Source organism: Phyllostomus hastatus, unplaced genomic scaffold, assembly GCF_019186645.2.
Source record: "Phyllostomus hastatus isolate PE091 unplaced genomic scaffold, TTU_PhHast_1.1 phas_scaffold_585, whole genome shotgun sequence".
Classification (NCBI taxonomy): Eukaryota; Metazoa; Chordata; class Mammalia; order Chiroptera; family Phyllostomidae; genus Phyllostomus; species Phyllostomus hastatus.
Window position 1 is genome coordinate 2842284 of NW_025334037.1, and position 22948 is coordinate 2865231.

The window sequence follows — 22948 nt, forward strand, 5'->3', positions numbered from 1 at the left end:
CTTGTTCCTTTTTATCAGATGTCTGTCCTATTATACCATCAGATCCTCCAAGATGTAAGGCACTGTGTTTACTTTTTAAACATGGTATGTCCTAGGTTAAACATTGTAAACCCAATGTCATGTACGGTAGGCACCTAACAATGTCAAGTGAATGAACTTCATTAAATGTACATATAAAACTATAAGTCCAGTGACCATATGTCCTGGTTTGCCCATATAATACTGGTTTATACCTGTTGTTCCAGTGTAATTATTAATAGGACCCCTTTTCACTCTCAGAAGTGTTCTGGTTTGGATAACAAATTGTAATTTATTTCTATATTTATTATTTATTTATATATACCAAGTTTATAAGGCAAACTTGATTTCAGAAACATTAAACTCCAAAATAACTACTGTATATTACCATGTATAACGCACACCCACATTTTTGGCCCAAACTTTCAGGGAAACAATCTTTTAATTTTTTTAATTCAATTAATTATTTGTTTATTTATATTTAGATACTTGTGTTTTGTATTATAAAGGAATTTTAGCATGTTTGGACATCTGGATACTGTTACTGCTTTCCAGAGTTACATTTTTAATGCATAAGCATAAATAAAAGAATTAAAAACATTTACATAGATATATAATTAGTACTACCCAAGTATAATGCACATCCTTAATTTTTACCTCAAAAAATTTGGACTAAAAGTTCTCATTATACATGCCAAAATACAGTATCTGTCTTGAAATCACAGTATTACTAATATTTTCTCTCTCCTATTCCATGGTTTATTTACATGGCTACAATTCCAGTGCAATGAAAATAAGCAAGTTTTCAAGACCCACACTCACTGGTGGGCAGGACTTGAAGCAGGGGTGAAGTGTAAAGTAGGGCCCACCACATTCAGGGCTCTGCCTCTGCTGGGTACTACACCAAGGAAGGAAAGGGACTGGGGACTTGTCCCTCAGATTGTCCAAAACTAGACAGGCAGCACAGACATAGAAAGAGGACCAAAAGGAGTAAATATTATTCCCTGGGGTAGTTCACCAGAGATTAACTCTTTATTTTCAGGACTTTCTGGTAAGCCTTGCTTGGTGGAAAATTTTTTGTAGGGGTAATTTCTGTAAATTATCACTGACAAGCACTGGGAAAATTTCTTCATAGGCACACTTCCCCTTGCACAGCTTCACAAAGTAAAGAGTATTTGCATATGTAAATAATATGTAAATATGCAAAGTAAAGAACATTTCAACCATTTTCTCAAGGACAAGTCCTTGATTTCCCAGCTCTGTCACTTGGCCTCTGCCTACAAACATGCACTAAGTTACCAGTTTTTGATGACTCCCTCTCCCTCCATTCCTGGTTAAATAAAATCTCTAAACTCTCTGCCTCCTTTCAACCCTTAGCCACTCCACCCCTAGGTCTTTGAATCTGTCTTATATTGTTACCCTTTGACTCCACTTGTCCCTTCAAAGTCTTCTTCTAGCTGCACTTGTATGCCCTTTCTCTGCCCACATTCTTTTGGTTTACCAGCTGACTCTCAACAAACTGAGCCACATGGGCCGGGGCCTCTGCTCACATTCTTATAGTACAGGGTGGGGAGTTAGAGTCTTTGGCATCAGGCAGAATTGTGTTCAAATTCAAGTTCCACCACTCCTTCTCTGTGGGACCTGGGCAAGTGGACCAATCTCTCTGAGTGTCACTGTTTATATCTGTAAAATGAGGATAATTATTCTAGTCTCCCATCTAGTCTAGTTTCTTCTCCCTGGAGGAGAAAATAACATACAGCATAAAACTCACTAGAATGTAAGCTCTCTGAGGGCACAGCCAACACTCTCCTGTTCATCACTGCATACTCAGTGTTCAGTACATTGTGCAGTATTAAGTAAATAAGTTCACCAAGCACATAATGTTTGCTAAGTGATAACATTACTATTCATGCCCTGGCTAGTGTGGCTCAGTGGACTAAGTGATGACCTGCGAACCAAAGGGTCACTGGTTTGATTCCCAGTCAGGGTATCTGGCTGAGTTGCAGGCCAGGTCACTAGTTGGGGGCACGTGAATGGCAACCACATATTGATTTTTCCCTCTTTTTCTCCCTTCCTTCTTCTCTCTCTAAAAATAAATAAATAAAATCTTAAAAAAATATTACTAACCATCTTGGCTTGGTTATTGCACTCCTGAAATGCTGCTTTCCCCTGAAATCTGTGATTTCTCCCACCAATCTAGCTCTTATCTTCCCAGTCAATTCTTCTTGATAACTGGAGCCTCACTCTGCCCCCACCCTCCCTTTCCTATGCTCACACTCAATTCTAAAATCTCTTCTCAGTTTCAACATCCTCACTGGGCTCCTCTATCCTCTTACTTTCAATGGGCACACAGAGGATACCTGTTCCCCTTGTCTCACCTCTGAGACAAATTTTGAGCCTTCTCTTTACCTTTAGTTATGTATTTCTGACTTCCTATTGGTGTCATGATCCAGATACTATGTTTCTCTGTACCCTAATGCCAAGTTGATAACATAAGCAGCGTAATAAATGCTCACTGTATAAATGAATAAATAGGTGGATCAGGCAAGCTTTTGGTTTTTCTATTATTACTTCTAATATCAAACTTGCTTAATAGCCCCTGCCTCCTCACCAGTTCTCTATCCAAAAACCCTTTTCTCAACCAATGGCACCCCCAAATCTCCCATCACCTGGGATTAAAATCTCAATGCCGTCTTTGTTGGACCTTTAATAAGTCATTTATAAGGACCAGGAAAGGCTAAGTCTTGACCTCCAGTGATCACTGAAACCATTATTAACATCCAACAGAGTGCTAAGGGAACATGTGGATGACGCCTGAGCTAAAGCTCTGAGTCACTGAAAAAAATTACCTTAGAAAGCATAAAAGCCTGCAAACTCGAAAACTGTGTTTAGTGTATTTTGAAATCCTTGGCCTCCAAAGACCACATAGATGAACAATTATTCTGTTGTACAGTTGTCAGCCTTCTGTAGGCTTCACCCCGTAACAGCAGCCGAAGGACAATACCAGATTCCAGTTCACAACAAAATGAGACAAAACAGTGGCAGGGCTCAGTATCTTCACCCTCACCACACACACAAACACACATGCACGCATGCACACCCACACAGGGATGTGTTATTCCAAGCTCTCAGGTAATTTTGAACTTTAGCTCCAGCTGGCTTAGACTAACCCTAATGTTTATAAGCAACCAGAGACTAAAATCCAATTTAAGGTGTTGAATTTTCTTTCTCTACGCATGTGCTTCCTGAGACCTTTTCAACTGAGCAGGAATGGCAGTGCCCACACCTCTTCTCTTCTTCTCAAGTCTCTCAGACTGTGCTGGCAGAGACTAGTTGATTTACCTGAAATTGTGGCAGCCAGGTTTTTTAATTATCTTCCTCGTGGCTGGGTGAGAACAGCCATGATGCTAGCAGTGAGCTGAGATTACTGAGACCTCCAAGTCCAAGGCCTCTGGGGAAAACCATAATGTTCCTTGTGTGCTTCAGTTCACAGCAGGCTAGAAAAAGCACATATTAACCTGCCTGGACCTCTTTTAGCAAAGTCTCTAGCCCTTTAACCCTACATATATTGTGTAAAAAGCCTCAAATGATGGCGATGCCAGTATAGGCATTGCTACAGACCCTTCTTTGCTTTCTTTTCCTCCTCTGTGTCTGTGGCTACCTGAACTCAGACTTCTGACTTTCTGTCTGTTTCTGGCTCCTCTCTTTTAGCAGGTCTTCAATCTACCCCCTTTCTGACTCCAATCTGCCTCCTTTCGGCTCAGCTCCTGTTTCTGTCACCTCTTCCAGTTCTGAAGTCTCCTGAGACCTCAGGCAAAAACAATGTGTGGTATTATCTAACCCAGGTCCCAGCTACCATAAATTTGGGCTAAATCATCAAGCACTGAAACAGATGGCCACCATTTTCCAAAGCAATGCTAGTCCAAGTTAGCCCCTGAACTTGAATTGTGTGCCATGGGTGATTTTAAACCCTGAAAGCAGAGATGGACAAACAACAGGACGCAGTGATAAGGCATGAGCCTTGAAACCAGTCAGGCTGATTCTAATCTTGAGTGATCTTGGGAGGTAGTTAATCCTGTTACCTGCAGGTTCCTCATTTACAAAATGGGGATAACAGCATGGACATCACAGGGCTACTATAAAAATTAATGATATAATATACACAAGGTAATGGGTCAAAGGCCCATAATAGCTGGAAGTTCCTATCATCATCATCGCCCTCCAGATTTGGCCTAATATGCTAACAATGATGGAGCATGTAGTGTGTATCAGCTTTATGAAATAACAGCCTTCTTCTGTTGCCCAAGAGTCATGTCACTAAGCCAAATCTTAGATAGTTCAGACTCAGAAATGCCAATGTTGGTACCCAGGAAGTGTTTGAACTCTCTCAGCTCCAGGTCATCTTCCACAAGTACCCTTTTTTCCTTTAACTTAAGTCACTGGTGAAAATGTTGGGCAAGCCAGGATGAGCAAAAAACCCACAAAAGGCTGCCTTCTGATTGCCAATGAGCAGTTTATCTGCCATCTGATAGCTCTACCATTTTTGTCTCTGACCCTCTGTGTTAGTTTTATGTCCTGTTACAGAACCCTAGTTTCCAGGCATACAGTTCAGCCCTGTTCTTTCTCAGCTGTCAATCTACACGTCACCCCGACTCCCTGGACCACCTGTCCTTTTTCCTGCCTGAAGAACACACTCTAATTCCTCAGCACCTAGCCTAAATGCCATCTCTTCTGTGGTGTCTGACCCAGTTTCCATGTGTTGAGTGGTCACTCTGTCCTGGATGCTGCTTCAAAGTATACAGGTGCTGTCATGCTTGTCATTTTGACCCTGAATGGGTTATGCCTTACTCAGTTCTCTAATCGAAACTATATTCACAGTGATAAATTTCCATCCAGAAAGTATTTTCTGAAGTATATGTCACTAGTGCAATTTAATTTTCTTGGTCAGTTTTCTACAGAATGTGATTAAAATACATTTCCTTTTATAGTAATTTTCCAGTTTGATTTTACTACACTTATTTTCATTGAGGGTAATTTTTTTTGCATTGATTTAACAATTAAGGTATGATTCATCTATCAGTATTTTTAAATCCATACCAAGTTTTACAATTATGGTTTCTTTTGTGATTGTGACTTCAACCAAGTTTATTTTTCCTCAATCAAATTTGGCAGATGAAAATGATGTTGTTATTCATTTCTTCAATCAATTTTTTAATTTAAAACATTTTTACTGTGTTCGTTTTTATTTGTTGCTTTAGTTTGTGTTGATTACCTCTATTATTACACAGTTTGGAAAAAGTATAATTTTTTGTTTAAAAGAATTTTAGGAATATCACAAGAAAAAGTGTGAACAGGTTTTCGGGGTCATGTACTTACTACAGTTGCCATTGGTGTGTCAAAGAACACGGGAAGTCCCTGAAGTCAACCTGGACCGAGGGTCAAAAGATCCAGTCTAAGCTCATGACATTTTCTATAATCTTCTCTCAGTCCTGCTCTTAGAGGATGGTAAGGTGGTTGTCACTCTCCAGCCGGACAGAGAGCCACCAAAAGGCAGGGTTCGTGACATTCACCTCTAGTTTCCTAGCACCTGGCAAGTGAGTGTTTAAAGAAAATTGAATGAGTAAATATGTGATTGAACCCATGGGTGATCATGAGAAATTTTGTCTTACTGAAAGCCATTACACTGTGCATACCTATGTAAGGCACAATGTCTTCTGAAGCCATCCTTCTTGGGTTCAAATCTCAGCTTTACCATTTACCAGTCATTGGACATGGGCAAGTTATATCATCTCTCTATGCTTCTGTATATCCACCTGTTAGTGGGGGTAATATAAGTACCTAAATCACAAGAATGTTACGAGGATTAAGTTAATACATGTAAAGTACTTAGGACAGTAGTTCACATATAATTACTGCTAATATTACTATTAACTCTTAGTATTACGACCATAAATCTCATCTATCTTTCTAGTAATACCAAGAAGAGCCATGCCTTAAACATATCCAATTATCCCAAAAGGCATTCCTTTCTCTTTTAAATGATTCTAATATCTGTTTCTTACACTTAATTGATAACTACATCTATTACAGCTTCCACTCTGCTATTCAAGCTGTGACCTTATAAGATATATAGAATATATTCTCTTATATTTGACTGGCCTTCAAATTAAAAACCTGCTAATTGAGTACATATTATATTCCAAGTGCCAGTATGAAAATCAAGTACCCATAAATCCTGAAATCAAGTTTCTATAGTCTAAACAGGAAAGACGAGAGAAAGATGGCATTTGTGTCTCTCACTGACCTTCTCCTTTGGATTCACGATCTCCATGATACATGATGGGCAAGCCAGATTCCAATGTGCAAACATAACATAACTTGCAAACATTTATAAGCTTGGGCTTACAAACATAACACAAAGCCTACATAACTGAAATTGTGTGTTATTAGTACATGACTATACCAACATGTCAGTGGGACCAGAATAGAAAATCTGGAGACAGATCCAAATATGTATGGTGATTCAGTGTATAATAAGTACAGTATTATAAACCAGTGAGGGAAAGGAGTTATTTTAAGTAGAAGGTGTTAGGATAACTGGATGGCTATACAGAAAAATAAGACATTGTGTCCATTCCTTATAACATCCATCAGGATTAATTTGAATGAATCAGAGATTAAAAGGTACAAATTATAATCATACAAGTATTAGAAGAAAACATAGGTGAATATTTCTATAACCTGATAGTGGGTAAGTTTTTCTATGACTAAATTCTGGAAGCAAGAAGGAAAAAGACTGATACATTTTCTTACTTTAAAAAAAGCCCTCTGCATGACAAAAACAAAACAAAACACCCAGAAGCAAAATCAAAAGACAAGTAACAAACTGCAAGAAAATATTTGCAATGTATATGATAGGCAAAAAATTACCATCCCTAATGTTAAAGAGATTCTAAAAATAGACAAAAGACTAACAATCCTAAAGAAAAATGGGCCAGAGATATGAAAAGCTCAAGGAAAAAGAAATGCAAATGGCCTTAATCATATGAAAAGCTGCTCAACCTAGCTCTTCATTAGAAAAATGCAAATTAAAACTGCTTTGAAGGCTGTTTTTCACCTGTCAGATTGGCAAAAACCCAAATATGCAGCAACATACTTTGTTGGTTGGCTGTGAGGAAGCAGCCACCTTCATCACTCCTGGTGGGAAAAGCACTCCCCCTCTGGAGAGTTGATGATGCCTAGCAAAATTACACATGCCTTCTGCCTTCTGGCCTTACAATTCTATTTTTAGCAATCTATTATTAAAATAATAACCTAGTAAAATATGAAAAACATGTGTATAAGACTATTACTTATAGCACTATGCTCTCAAAGGAAACTGGCAGAATAAACCATGGAATGGTCATGTACTGGAGTACTATGCAGCTATGACAAAAAAACAATGAGCCCTGACTGTGTGGCTAAGTGGGTTGGGCACCATCCTGTGAACCAAAAGGTCACAAGTTCAATTCCAGGTCAGGGCACATACCTGGGTTGTGGGCCAGGTCCCCAGGTGAGGGCATGCCAGAGGCAATTTATCTTTTAAACATGGATGTTTTTCTCCTTCCCTTCTTCTCTCTCTAAAAATAAATAAAATTTTAAAACTTCTCTTAAAAAAAACAAGCAATGAGAAACATCTCTACATGCCAGCAATCTTCAACTGGTCTGCCGCAAGAATTTGTAAAACATGCAATATCTGACTAGTTAGAGGCACTCACCTCTTTTCCCTTAGATTATCAAATAAAAAAATGACAATAGCTAACACAACAATAGCCATCTGGTGTGAATGAATCAAAATTATACCTATTTTTTGTAAAATCAGCAAGAAATGTAATACATTTTTTGGTGTGCTGCAGAATTTTATTAATTAGTTTATGTGTGGCATGAGATAAAAAAGGTTGAAAATTGCTGCTATATACTATTATAAAATGATATTCAGAAAAAAATGTATATCATGAAAAAAACAAGGTAGTGAAATGTGTGCATAGCATACTACCATTCATCTAAGAAAGCTACGTGAATATATACCCATAGTTCCTTATACAGTCATGTGCCACCTAACAAGGGGATATGCTCTGAGAAATCTGTCATTAGCCAATTTCATTGCTGTGTGCAGACATCATAGAGTACACACACGTGAAATTGATGGGACAGCCTACCACCCACCTAGGCTGCATGGTATAGCCTATTGCTCCTAGGCTATAACAAGTTCCTGTATGAAACACAAGATTAAATCAAGCAAGAGACACAGTAAACACGAGACATGATATGAGGCTGCTGCCAAAGTAACATGGCATACTATTTTACAACAAACTTTTTTTATAGGTAGAAAGAGTATACTCTGAGATCAAGATAAAAAGTATAGGATAGCAAATACATAAACCAGTAACAAAGTTGTTTATTATTATCATTATCAAGTATTATGTACTATACATCACTCTATGTGTCATGCTTTTATGTGGCTGGTGGTGCAGTAGGTTTGTTTACACCGGCATCACCACAAACACATGAGTAATGTGTTGTGCTAGGACACTATGGCCGCTCTGTCACTAGGCGATGGGGACTTTTCAGCTTCATCATGATCTTATGCGACCACTATCATATACGTCGTCTGTCCTTGACCAAAACATCATTACGCTGCATACGACTGTAGCTTTTACAGTATAAAGTAAAATAAAAAAAAATCCAAAATATTTTTTAAAGGTAGTGAGGAAATAGGATGAAGAGGGCAGTGATAGAAGGTAGATTTTTCTGAATATACTTTCTTTTATATATTTCACTTTGGAATTCTGTATTTAATAACTATGAAGAATTAAATATGAAAAAAATCTATTCCTAAAAATCAAAAGTCAAATGACTCAAATGGACTTTTTATTAGGTTGTAGTATATCACAGAGAGAGGAACTATTGTAGATGACTTTAAATCCTGGTAATTTGACAGTACATCCCGAGTGGAATATAACTAAATACAAAGAGAAATGTGAAAAATATTAAAGTGTTTCCAGTGATCATACTGTTAATGATACTGTTGTTATTAGTATTCTGAGACAGTTGTGTGCATACTGAGGAGTAAAATAAACAAGTAATTATGTTGGGTCATTAAAAACCAGAATTTTTGGCATGGGAGAAAGGAAATATAGATGTAAGATTGATAAGGTTAAGTAAAAACCCAGTAATCCTAAATTTGAAATAGAGAGATCATCATGAATGCCTGGGGTATTTTATTTCTACAAAGATAATAATTTCTACTTCTGACTACTGAAAAGACCTATGAACATGGACCAACCCAGCAGCAAAAAGCACCCCTAGTGACCAAGACTGAGGTTTTAAATATCACTGCTCACTGAAAGAAAGCTGGGCTCAAGGAACATGTACAAGGGACCCAAGGACAAGGACAATGGGGTGGGGACTGTCTTTGGTAGCAGGGGTTGGATGGGGCAGGGGAGAGCAATGGGGGAAAATGGGGATGACCGTAACTGAACAACAATATAAATAAATAAATAAATAAATAAATAAATAAGGAAAGCTGGACTCCTTAGGGAAATGGATGATTACAATTCTGGAGCAGGAAATGCAAAGATGAGCCTGGAACATCTCTGATGCAGGGAAGCCATTGAAGAGGCACAGGACCCACAGACACGGACGACAGTGTGGGAACTGACTGGAAGAGCAGGGGAGGGAAGGTGGGATGGGCAGTGGAAGGCAAAGGGGGAAAATTGGGACAACTGTAATAGAATAACAATTAAAAATGATTTAATTTTTAAAAAGAGGCAAAGGAACTCAGAAACTTAGGTTAATAGATCTCAATGGCCAAAGGTGAAAATTTGTAAAACAATAAGGATATTAAATGTAATGAATTAAAATATATCACATATATAAACTCATAATGGTACTAAAAATACTAAAAACTAAATGTTACCCTTTGGAAGGTGGTAGAGAATCTAATCAGTATTTTGAAAGCTGTTATAGAATTATTTATTCTGATGCTTCTAAATAAACTTTGGTATACTTCTGAGAAACCAAAGAATGGGGTGATTGTGAATGTCTCCTTATAAAAGTTATTCCGGCTAATAAATAAGGAAGGAGAAATAAAATGAACATGTTATCACTTTGCAACCCCTGATGAATCGGGGGGTCTAGTCAATCACCAGCAGTGACTGCTAGCATCACACATGGACAGGCAGCGAGACATTACGCACTACATGATGGAAGTACACAAATCCTGCCCATGGAATATTCCTGCTACAAAACTGAACCCACATCTCTAGATCTAACTACCAGTTGGGAAGAAATATATGGGACAGAAAGACATGTTAAATGACATTGGGGGAATGCAATCAGGAAAATCTAGACTGTGGGAGTTTTCACAGGACAAATGGCCTGATCTCTTTAAAAATAAATTACAAGGGGGAACAAAGCACATGAAGGAGAAATACAATAGATTAATAACCATTTGAAAAGATATATTAACCAACTGGATCTTGACTCAAGCAAGCAAACTGTATACAAAAACATTAGGAGAGAATTAGGAAATGGTGAACACTGAGTATCTGATGGTATCAAGGAATTCTTTTTTTTTTTTAAGATTTTATTTATTCATTTATTTATTTTAGAGGGGGAAGGGAGGGAGAAAGAGAGAGAGAGAAACATCAATGTGCAGTTGCTGGGGGCTGTGGCCTGCAACCCAGGCATGTGCCCTGACTGGGAATCGAACCTGCTCAATCCACTGAGCTAAGCCAGCCAGGGCAAGTATCAAGGAATTCTTTTCAACACTTTTAGAACTGAAAATAGTATTGTGGTAATGTTTTCTGTAAAGACCTCACCTATCTTATGGTATTTTTGTTTCCTTTTTTGTTACCCTAGATGTTTCCTACACAGTTTTTCTCCTCGGTGGCTGTCCACAGGACTCTGAGAAGCTGCAGGAATATGCAGGTACAGACTCCAGACACGGCTGTCTCTCCGAAACTGTGGGAAGGGACTGTACAGCACGGAGTGGAAGGCCATCCATCTCAGATGCACACTGAAACACTTTTCCATAATATAATGGCCAGAACTTACTTCCAAATAACTGGAGTTGGGAGAGGATTGGATAGGGGTAGGGATTACAACCAAAGGGGCCATGAGTTGACAATGTTGCAACTGTGTGATAGATGTGAGGGGATTTATTACACAATAGTATTCTCCTTATTTTTGCATATGTTTGAAATTGTCCATAATACAGAGTGATTTTTTTTAATCCCATTTATGATAAAATATCCAGAATATAGAGTACAGTAGTCTAGGCCCAGGGTCCCCAACCTCCAGGCTGTGGACTGGCACTAGTCGCAGCCTGTTAAGAACCAGGCTACACGGCAGGAGGTGAGCTTGAATATAACATGACTGAATCATCCTGAACCAACCCCCATCAAGCCTCCTGTCCGTGAAAAAGTTGTCTTCCATAAAACTGGTGTCTGGTGCCAAAAAGGTTGGGGACCACTGGCCTAGACCGTATATTACTTGGTTACTTGTAGAGGACACTTAAGCCCAAGTTTAAATCCCCCTCCTATATTAGGGAACATGTAAAGTGTAATTCTTGGGCTTCTGGGCACTGAAAGGGGGTGTGGCCCTGTTCCCTGGAAGCTAAGGCATGGGGGTATCACCTAAGTTTAGGCAACGCTATGCTCTCACTCAGAACTTTGAATCTTGGTGAGTGTCATCAATACTCGAGCAACAGTGCCCACTATCCAGTTGTAGGACATCTAGTCATGGCAAGGGGGTCAGGATATTATTCTAAAGAGACCATTCTTACCACTTGACTTTGGCTATGGTCTCTGCTATCTAGTCTTTCTTTGTTTCTGCTTGTTTTCTGAATCTGCTTCTCTAGACTTGTTAATTACTTGAGATAGCCAATGACTTTCCAACACATCCCTTTTTCTCTTTCAGTTAGCCTGAGTCAATTTTCTTTGCTTACAATATAAATTTCTGAGTGTTATCTGAATAAAAAGTTCAGTAGGACTACAATAATGTATATTAAAGCATATTTAAAAAAATAAAGCACTACATGAACTGTATCGTAGTATATTTATACAACATATATACCTACATGTATAATGGATATATGTTTTATATGGTATAGATAGAGCATTTTATAGTCTACAAAGTGGTTAAATTGATTTCTTATTATCTTTATTGTTAAAATAATGATTATAATATCAAGATACTAAAGTATGAGAATTAATTAACTCTTTTGGCCCACATAAATATTTTTCATCTTAAAACACTATTAGGGTAATAATATCTGGCTTGCCTGCAGCACTTGATTGCTGTATGCATTTAATAGAGACAAGTTTTGAAATTATATATGAAAGGCATTACCACTGTTCCTTAGTTGATACAGAAGCCACAGCTGAACCTAGTCCAGGGACAAAGACACTTGTGATACCTGGTGACTATGCAGTTCGTGAAGCCTACTCCTCCCACTGTGTCCATACCTTCTTTGCTGCCTTCATCCCTCATGCCCTGTGGAATAGCCACCGGCATTTTCCCAGGGCATGCAGAGATCCTAGATTCTCCATGGCTGGGAAAGATTTACAAGAGAGGATGATAACTGGTAGACTAGGAAAATAGAAAGATGTCATGGATTTAAAACAAAGTCACTGTCTGAGGTACTGAGAAATCTCAAATGCAAATTTCTGCTTCATTAAGCTATTAAATAAGGATATCCAGGTAAGGAGCACCTTTAACAACCCCTTGGTGACCCCAAGGCTAAAACATGGTGGGAGTTGGCTAGACTTCCTCCTGTTGTAGATGTTGCTCAGCTGCATAGGGGGAAAAGGCTGACTCATTTATAGGGAGCTATCCTACATCCAGCCAGACTTATGATGAGGCTAAGCAAGAGCAGTTAAAAGATGCGAGGTTGGCACTAGGATGACCTGGGTGAGCCAGAATAAAGATAATTGTCCAGTCTTAGCATATATAATAAAAGGTCAGTCAGCCTCAGGGGTGAAAACGCTGTTTAAGAGGAATTGTAATAGCAGACCATATTCTAAAGAGACAGATGATAATGAATGTTCAAAGAAAGAGACTCTAAAATGCCAATAAGAAACCCCAAGTAAGTAAAGCACAGACATCCAAAGACTCAGTGACTTGCAGATATGCCCAAGTGGGGGTACAACAGAGAGTCCTGTCTGGTAGACTCTCTTCTGTGTGATACCTTTCAAAGAGCTCAATGCAGTCAAGAGCCACCCACAGCTCAGGCAAGATAGGGAGCAGTGGGTTTCTTTCATTCAACTGCCTAATCTGGACACCATGGGTAGGCCATAGGCCAAGTTGTGATGGCACGCTTTCCCTCCCCTCCTCCTTCTACAGTTTCCATTCCAGAAAAGTGGAGACAGTGGTTATTCATATGAAGGAATTTAATTCCAAGGAATAATAAATGGCCTAGTGTGCCGATCAGTTTTCCTGTGTCAGTTCCACGTAACTCAGGAGTTGCCTCTTTCAATATCTCAAGTTTAACACATTTTACACTTCACAAATAAATCTCTAGATATGTATATGCATCTTTTGTCATATTGAACAGAGTACAAAGAATACAATTTAAACTTTTCTTTATGACTCAAGACTACTACTAAAATCAAGAATTGTGCTATAAACCTGGGGATCTGCCTGGATGTTTGGTCATAGAAGAAAGAGACCCAGGCTGTCTTGGTCATTTAGTATCTGTTCTGCAGTCTATTTTCAAATAATTTGCATAAGTTTGAAATATTTTGTTCCTTGAAAGTTAAGCAGTACTTGATGGTAAAAAAGCAAATGGTCTTAGTTTTTCACTTGTGAGAAACTTTTTTATTTATGAGAATATTTTAAACTACTGATTCAACTTCTTTAATGGTTATGGGACAATTTTGTTTTTTTTTAATTTTTTTCCTGTGTCAGTTTCATAGGCTATATTTTTCTATTAATTTCTTCATACTGTTGTACATTGGTCTCTCTCCCTCTCTCTCTCCTACTGAAAGTTAGTCAATTTTATTAGTCTTTTAAAGAACCAAGCTTTGGTTTTATTAGTTCTTTTTAATACATATTTCTATTTTATTATTTTTGTCTAGTTTTATTTTGTTTTCTAATTATATATTTAGCTTATTAACGTTCAGCTTTTCTTTCTTATACAAGAATATGATGCTACACAATTTCTCTTAAGCACTATTTTAACTGCATTTCATATAATGTAATATATAGTATATGTATTTTTATTCAGTTCAAAATATTTTCAAATTTCCAATGTAATTTCTTCTTTGATATATGAGTTATTGAGATATGTTTCACAATTTCCAAAAATATTGCTTCACCTATAATTTTTGGTTATGGATTCCTAATTTAATTCTATTGTGGTCAAAGGACATAATCTATATGATGTTAATCCCTTGAAATTTGTTGAATCTTGCCATTGTTAGATGAAATGTTCTATATATGCCCATTTGATTCAAACTATTAATTGTGTTGGTCTTTCAGTTACTTGGAAAAGTGTATTAAAATCCTCCACTGTGTCAGTGGAGCTGTTAATGTCTTATAATTCTGTTAATTTTTAGTTTATAGAAATTAAGGTTGTAGCATTAGATGTATAAAACCTTATAATCATTATGTATTCCTGATGAATTGCACATATTAGCACCTTATAGAAATCCCCTTTTTTATACTAAAGCATGCTATAATGGTATTTTTTCTAATGTTAATATAACTACAGCAACTTTTTAAAACAATTTTATTTATTTATTTTTAGAGAGAGGGGAGGGGAAGGAGAAAGAGAGGAAGAAAAACATGAATGTATGGTTGCCTCTCACATGCCCCCTGCTGGGGACCTGGCCTGCAACCCAGGCATGTGCCCTGACTAGGAGTCAAACTGGCGACCCTTTGGTTCACAGGCCCTTGCTCAATCCACTGAGCTACCCCAGCTAGGGCAGCAACTTCCTTTTGACTGGCATTTGTCTGTTACGACTCCCTCCATCCATTTAGATTTGAACCTTTCTGTATTATATTTCAGACATCTTTCTTATAAATAGTTTATAGATAATTTTAAAAATCTAGTCTAAAATATCTTTCTATTTAGTACATGCAAGTTTAGTGTATTTACTGACATATTTAGATTTATTTCTACCATCTTATGTTTTTTCTTTGTACCACCTGTTTTATTTCTTTTTTTTAAATCATTTTCATATCTTGTTTTTCTCCTCTATTACTTTGAAAGTTAAGACTTTCTTTATCTATGATTTTTATGGCTTTTCTAGAAATTTTAATATGTTTATTTTATTGACATTTAAATTCGACTAGTATCCTATCTTCATTAACAACATAAGCATTTTAGAACACCTTAATTACATTCACCCCCTCCCAATTTATTTGAAATTTTCATTGTGCATTGCAGTTTTAATTTTTTGTAACCCTATAAGACATTGCTATTGTGCTACACACCATCAATATTTCTTTAGAGCTAAACATGTAAGTACTACTTGTGTGAACTTAGTATTCTTTTATCTGCTTACCTTCTGGGACCATTTTCCTTATATCCAAAGTATATCTTTTATAATTTTACTCGCCTATTAGTGGGAGGTGGGGTGAACAGGGCAGGGGAGAGCAATGGGGAAAAATGGGGACAACTGTAATTGAACAGTAAAATATTTTTTTGAAAAGGAAAATGACTTTCTTTTTTATATTAGTTTATGAGATATTTTAATGAGTATACATATATGTTCATTATTTTCTCTTAGTGTATTTAAAATATTATTTTATGGCTTTCTAGATTCTACTATTGCCTTTGAAAAGTCAACTGTTACTCTACCATCAACCTTAGGTATCTATTTTTTCTAACTGCTATAAGATCTCCTTGTCTTTGGCATTCTGTAGTTTCATTATGATATGTTGAGTGTGAATATGTTTGTATTTATCTTGCTTTGAATAGACTGACTTTGTGAATCTGAGGATTGGTCTTTCACCAGTTTGGATGTATTTTCAGTGATTATCTATTTAAATATTGCTTTTGTCTAATCTCCTTTTATTGTCTCCATGTGGAATTCTAAGGTATTAGATATTCTCCTTCAATTCTACATGCTTCTCAATTTTTAAAAAAATATATTTTTTCTTTATCTTCCTGGGCTCATTTTAAATAATTTCTTTGGGTCTGTTGTCCAGTTTATTTATTTCTTTCCTTTAACAATGTCCATCTAGCTATTTAACCCATCCATTAAGCTTGTACTTTCATTCTTTTATATTTTTCATGCTTGAAATTCTATTCTATCCTCATATGACTATTTTTTCTATCATCTGTTGCTTCTTATTCATATTTTCAGTGTGTTAAATATTTTTTAATATATTACACAACTTATTTTATACCATGTATCTGATAGAGTAGATACCTGAAGACTTTGTGGATCAAATCTGGCTGTCCAGCCCTGGCTGTTGTGGCTCAGTGGATTGAGCATCAGCCTATGAACTAAAAGTTTGTTGGTTCAATTTCCAGTTAGGGCACATGCCTGGGTTGCAGACCAGGTCCCCAGTTGGGGATGTACAAGAGGCAACCACACACTGATGTTTCTTTCACACATTGATGTGTTTCTCCCTCTCTTTCTCCCTCCTCTTTCTTTAAAAAAAATGGAATAAAAAAATTTTTAAACAAAATTTGGCTGTCCAATGTTTTTGCTGGTGTTTGCTCTTGGCACTTTCTTTTTCCCTTGTCTGTTGTGTTTGCGTGTGTGTAACTGACTTCATATTCCTTGGAGGTCTAGCTGTGGCAAGCTTGTGTCCCAAGTTAAAAGGGTCTTTTCCCAGAGAAGATCGTATGTACTTTCACAGATCTTTAAGAACTTCCAATAACTTTAAGTTAAATATAATTCTTGAGGTTTTTTGGACTAGTAAGTATTTTGATTTTAAGTTATAAACTCAAGGAAGGGATTCACAGAAGACAATTTTTTCTCATCTTCACAGCACAAGACTGAGACAGGAAATCTTTGACCTACCACCAGGAGTGAGGACAGGAGTATTTGTAGTTCATCTTTATACTGATACAATTGGCCTTTGGAGCCCCAGCTTTATGGGAGCTGTCTGTGTGTGTGGGGGGGGGTGCTGCTTATTTTATTATACTCTTCATCTTGGGCAAGCCTCAGGCTCTATATCTTGTTCCCTGTACTCTATGAAATTGAGAAAACATAAGCTTAAAATCAACAAGCTCTTCAAATATAATAGACTCAGGCTTTCTCTAGGTGCCTACTTTCACTTAATTTTTTATCTCTGTATTAGTTTCCTTGGGCTGTTATAACAAAGTACCACAGCCTGGATCACCAAAAAGCCAGAAAACAAGCAAACAAATGAAACAACCCAGAAATGTATTCTCTCACAGTTCCAGGGGCTAGATGTCTAGAATCAGATATTGGCCATGATCCCTCCAAAACCTTTAGGAAAGAAACCTTCCTGGAAAGAAGGATCCTTCTTTCAACATCTGGTGGCCTCAGGCATTCCTTGGCTTGTGGCATCATAACTTCCGTTTCTGCCTCCATCTTCTCATTGTCATCTTTCCTGTGTGTCTGTATGTGTCTCTCATCAAGACACCATCACATTGGATTAGTGTTCACCCTACTCCAGTATGGCCTCACCTTAAACTAATTAGATCTGTGAAGACCCTATTTCCAAATAAGATCATATTCACAGGTACAAGGGGTTAGAACTTCAACATATTTTTGAGGAGATGCAATTTCAACCTATATCATCCTCTAATAATTTTTTAATTCCTTTCCAGCTACTGAATGTTTTCTTATATATTATAGCATTTTTATAGCCATCAACTATATAATCTTTGTGAATTCTATTCAACATCTTATTTCTCTTTCTTGGTTCTGCTTGGCTGTGGCAGCTCTCTTCCTTCTTCCACTGAGTTGCGGGCTTAGAAATAATAAATTTAATAAAAGTACCACCTTTTTTAAGCTCTAAGGGCTTTTATCTCTAGATCACTGTGGTATGTCTATCTAGTCTTCCAAATCACACAGACTTGGGGTTGAATCCTTTCTCGACATCTCATAAATTGTAGGGCCTTGAGAACATATGTAAGCTCTTAATTTCACAATTTCTTCATCTGAAAAAAGGGGTACTATAATAGTAGCTACTTTTTAGAATGTTTTACGGATGGATGGCATAAGTAAAGTGCCTAGTACAATCCCTGGCACAGGGTGGGTATTGAATAATTGTGCAAACAACTCTATTTCTGTGTTACAAATGGGTAAGGACTTTGAATGGTGCCCTCTAACTAAATGAGGTAAGAATAGCAATGTCTCTCAGTTTTACACAAAATCCTATGGGCAATTGAGGGGAGATTCTACAAGAGGAAAGTGAGGTCCTGTGGTTTGAACTCATAAAACATGAAAGAAAAACACTGATAACCACACAAAATGTGAAAATCTATTTTAGAAATGCTCAGTGGTTCTGTACCCTTTAAGGTATGTGTGTGGGGGGTGGGGGCTGGCATTCAAATGAACAGGCCCCACCTTCTGTTCTCAGCCAGCCAATAGGTTGTTGGGCCCCTGCTTTAAAAGCCACCTTTCTTTAACTCTGAAAAGTAGGAGGGAAGAGATGAAGGGGGAATAAGCCAGGCAACATTTCATACTGCATTTTACACGCTGAACACAAAATCACTCAAAGATTTTTTAATAAGTATTTGAAAGCCTTACCCAGGCCCACACTCAGAGCTTTACAATCTAGGCCAGGAGAAGCCAGAAATCTCCCACCACTCTGACTGACTCACATACATGTTGGAAGCAGAGTTCACAAATCTAATTCCTTTCTCTGTTCCCAGACATTTTTATCCAGAGTGCATAAGTGACTAGAGGCGATCCTGCCCACTCAGCCAATTCCTGGCAGCAGCTACTAGTGAAAAATATTATGTTTTGGGGCAAGCATTTATCCAGGAGCAACGCTGAAATGAGATGGTTAGGACACAAGTGGTGGATAAATGACCTGTGTAGGGAGAGCTTTAAAAATGAGGGTGATTATGCAGGCACTGTCCTCTATGAATATATTAGCTTCCCAATAAGCCCATGCATTTGACTGCCTCCACAGCAATTTCCCTGGGTTTCAGTGAAAACAGTTGTCTGGAAGTGTTTTCTAAGCTTAGTTTCAGAGAAACTGCTCCTGCTGCCAGTCCTCAAAGCCTTAGTATTAAGTCTGGGCAACAAGTCAGGCTCACACAGTACCCATCAGGCCACTGCAGGTGATACGAGAATTTCATTGAAGGTGCACAGTCCCCTCTCAGGGCAAGACGGAGGTTGTGTGGGGCCAGCTGACTGTCCAATGTGGGTGGGAGGGCTCAGGGGGTCAGAGTTAATGGGAAGTTGTATCCAAGCTGGAGTCTTTATGAGACTGAGTATCAGGAACTGGAGATGCCAGACACAGACACGAAGGCCAAAGGGGTGCGAGGGACATCACCAGTAGGAACCAGCCAGGTGCGGCTGTACTGCACTTGGAAGGCTGACATCTTGACCGCCAGAAACACTAGCAGGTATGAGGCTTCCTCCAAGGGCTGGCAAGCCTGTAGTGCGTGGAAGTGTCAGGCTGCTTAAAGATCCCCATGGAGTGGACAGTGAGGACCACCATGGGGTTAGGGTTAGGGTTTAACAAAAAGGTTGTTCCCTTGAGTTGGGAGCTCAGCTCTTCCATGTCTTCACCCCCAGCCAAAGCAGTTTCTGAAGTCCTTTTCTTCCCAAAAACTCTGTAGGTCCCATCCTGTGTCTCTATCCTATCTCCATTAGCTCTGGTCATACTTACATGGATCAAACTCAGGGAATGGACATGCAGAATCAGTCTATGATGTTCAACCTTGAAATCCATTTCTCCAGCCTATAGACTCATTTACACTTTGGGGAGCTGAATCAAGACCTGTGGGTGAGAAACCCTGCTCACCCGGATCCCGAGCTCAACATTCTCGCCTCCGTAGACCTCCATGCCTTCATCTAGTAAGCCGATCTCCTGGAAGTACTGGCGGTCCACGATGAAGCAGCCAATGAGGGCTGGGCTCCTGCAAGGGTGAGGGGACATGGACCAGCTGTTAGCAGAGGGGTGGAATCATGGTGTGGTCAGAGGAGAGAGAGAAGAGGTACCTTCCTACCAGAAGCATCAGGCTCTTTTCCTTCCTTTGCTACCAAAGCTGGTGCAGCGCTCATTCACTGAGCAGCCCTCCCAGGTCTACCCTTACCAGATACTCCAGGGAGTCTGTTTCATTGCGGCTGTTGCAGCCAGCTCCTGACCTGGGCCCAGCCACCACTCCCATGGAGCTTGCATTGGTATTAGCCTATAGAAGCAGTGCTCAGCCTGTCAGTCTGGATTGAACATCTGTATCTCTAGCTTCCCAGCTCCTGAACTCTGACCTGCATAGCCAGTCTGTTTCCACCTGGGCACTCTGCTAACTTTCCAACCCTTCCCCAACTTGGATTCTGCATGCTAACCTTGGCCCATGTAGAAAGGTCAGCTGGGACTTTGGATAGCATGGCAAATAATTTAGATTTTATCTATAGGTAATGAAGAGTCAACAAGGAATTTTAAGCAGACAGTGGTATGAGCATATCTGTGTTTTTAAAGGTCTGTATTTTAATCCTCAGGCAGCTGAGGGAAGACAGATTGGAGGTTGGGTGGATGTTGAGGAATCCAGTTGGGAAGCTTGTTGCTATATCCAGGTGAAAAATGATGAGGACCTGACCATAGTATCAAGAATGGAGACAGAGCCCTGGGTGGTGTGGCTCAGTGGATTGAGTGCTAGGTTGTAAACCAAAGGGTCACTGGTTCAATTCCCAGTCAGGAAACATGCCTGTGTTGTGGGCCAGGTCCCCAGTAGGGAGCGCATGAGAGGCAACCACACATTGATGTTTCTCTCCCTCTCTTTCTCCTTCCCTTCCCCTCTCTCTAAAAATAAATAAAATCTTTTTTAAAAAGGAGACAGAAATTATTTGAAGACATATTTTGACATAAAATCAGCAGAACTGTGGAATAGATGAACTATGAAGGAGAAAGAGAGAGGGAGGAATTTGGATGGCAGCTGGCCTTTCTGGCTTGGATGATGGTGGGGTGGGAGCCACACATCAATATGGGGTAGAGAGAAAAGGCTGGCTTTAGAAGCAAGTATTCCTTGCTGGGAACACTGATCTTAAAGGTACCTGTAGGACACTAGGGGGAGATATTTAACAGGCAGGCCTTAGATAGACCATCTGGGTCTAGAATTCAACATGGGTCTTAGGCTGGAGCAACATATCCACAGCTCATAGGTCCAGAAGCTGGAAGGCCCTTCTTAGTGAGTGTGTGAGTGCAGGGCTCACTGGTTATATGCAGACACCCAGCACAGGACTTCACAGGGAGTGACCCACATCAGGTGAATCAGCACAAGTGTGTGTGAACTGTTTCTCTACTGGGAGCACTAACTTTTGCAAATAACTCTGGATGGTTCCACTGCACACTGCTACCAGTTCTAGCCCTTGCACAGCAATCTGTCGGCTGGTGGGTGAAGGATTTGGAAGGTAAGAGAAAAGAATGGAGAAATGAGGATTCTTTGACCATAGGAAAACTTAGTCACGAGTGAATACAACCATCTTTGAAATTGGAAACTCATCCGGTGGAGAAACAACTCTTTTGTAGGCTCTGTCTTTGGAGAATACTGATGCAGGAGGCTGCTCAGTGGAGACTGGTGCCCTGGGGTCCCTGTCCCTCCTCCTTTCAAATCACAGCATTTCATTCTGAATGGCTTCACCTTCCATAGACCACAGGTACCCAGGTGGGTCAATCCACCTCAATCTGCCTCTCCTAAAGCAGACTGAGGTCCTGCTCTAGTGGGAGATGCTTGATCCTGGCATCTCCCAGGCCTTGAAGTGCTTTGGGAAAAATCCCCATTCTGGCTGTATGTCTGTGTGAAGTCCCCTAGCCTGTCTGAGGCTCCGATTCCATATCAGTGACATAGAATAAACTGTGTAACCTCACAGGATTAAATTAAGTAAAGCACTTTAAAACTTCTGGGACATAATTGCTACTCAAAAATCAATTTTAAAAGATGCACTGTGCACTGAAGAAGCACAGAGAATCTCCTCTCCAAAGACCGTGACTTAAAAACATCAGCTCAGCAGGTGGATGGACTAGTGTTCCAGCCTTTTCCTCAGCATTCCTGAAACATTGCACTTAGCTGGGCACCTCTGGGCATGCAGGAAGGGGCCTTCCCCACATGGCCAGACCCAGTCAGGGAAAGGCAGAATCCCAAACAGTTACTCTGGGACAAGCACAGGCCAGCTCAGGCAGTCCACTGATTATTAACTGGCTGGGGTGTTAAGTGGACTCCGTCAGCCTGAAAGTTTTATTGATTTATACCTTGTCTCATTGCCCTCAAATGAGAAATAGCTTACAAGAAAAATGTAAAATACATCAGAAAATAAAGTAGATAAATGTCTGAAAATTCCAAAAATTCACAACAGAATTGAGGGCTAGTAGAACGCCTATGTAATATTAGGTCCTCCTTCACGGTTCTTAAAAGTGCATCCACAAAGGAGACTCTGTCTGAGCTTCCCGGTGCTGAGCAGAAAATGAACATACATGTTCTTGGAAATAAGATTTACAGTTCCCTTGTGGAAACATCGCACTAAGTCCTCACGGGTAACAAGGCTTTCTTTGACTAGCTGCAAATTTGAAAGAAATTCCTTGTCAGTCTTCTTTAAAAGGTCACTTTGGGACATCGTGAACAACCATCTCAAAGACCTCCACACCAGGAGATCCTTCTGGGCACTTTTTACAGCTTGCGCCATGTGTGGACAAAGCACTGAAGTTCAGCCCCACGAAAACAGGCACCAAGGTGGGCAAGGTCAATTTGTATAACCTACAACTTTCAGTGGGGCTGTTTTTATCTAGAGAT

At 39.2% G+C, this 22948-nt stretch overlaps 1 protein-coding gene and 1 non-coding gene across 3 annotated transcripts in view; both read right to left on the minus strand.

Moving 5' to 3' along the window:
• The window catches only part of GALNT18 (polypeptide N-acetylgalactosaminyltransferase 18), a 322614-nt gene that overhangs the window by 68136 nt on the left and 231530 nt on the right, over positions 1 to 22948 (minus strand). For both annotated transcript variants that reach the window (XM_045825818.1, XM_045825817.1), the window contains exon 6: positions 19969 to 20083. In XM_045825818.1, coding sequence (XP_045681774.1) covers positions 19969 to 20083 — 115 coding nt within the window. The remainder of the gene's footprint in view (positions 1 to 19968; positions 20084 to 22948) is intronic.
• Positions 10919 to 11120, minus strand: LOC123810254. The gene has a single exon (XR_006784217.1). It is a non-coding gene; the product is annotated as a small nucleolar RNA SNORA73 family (small nucleolar RNA).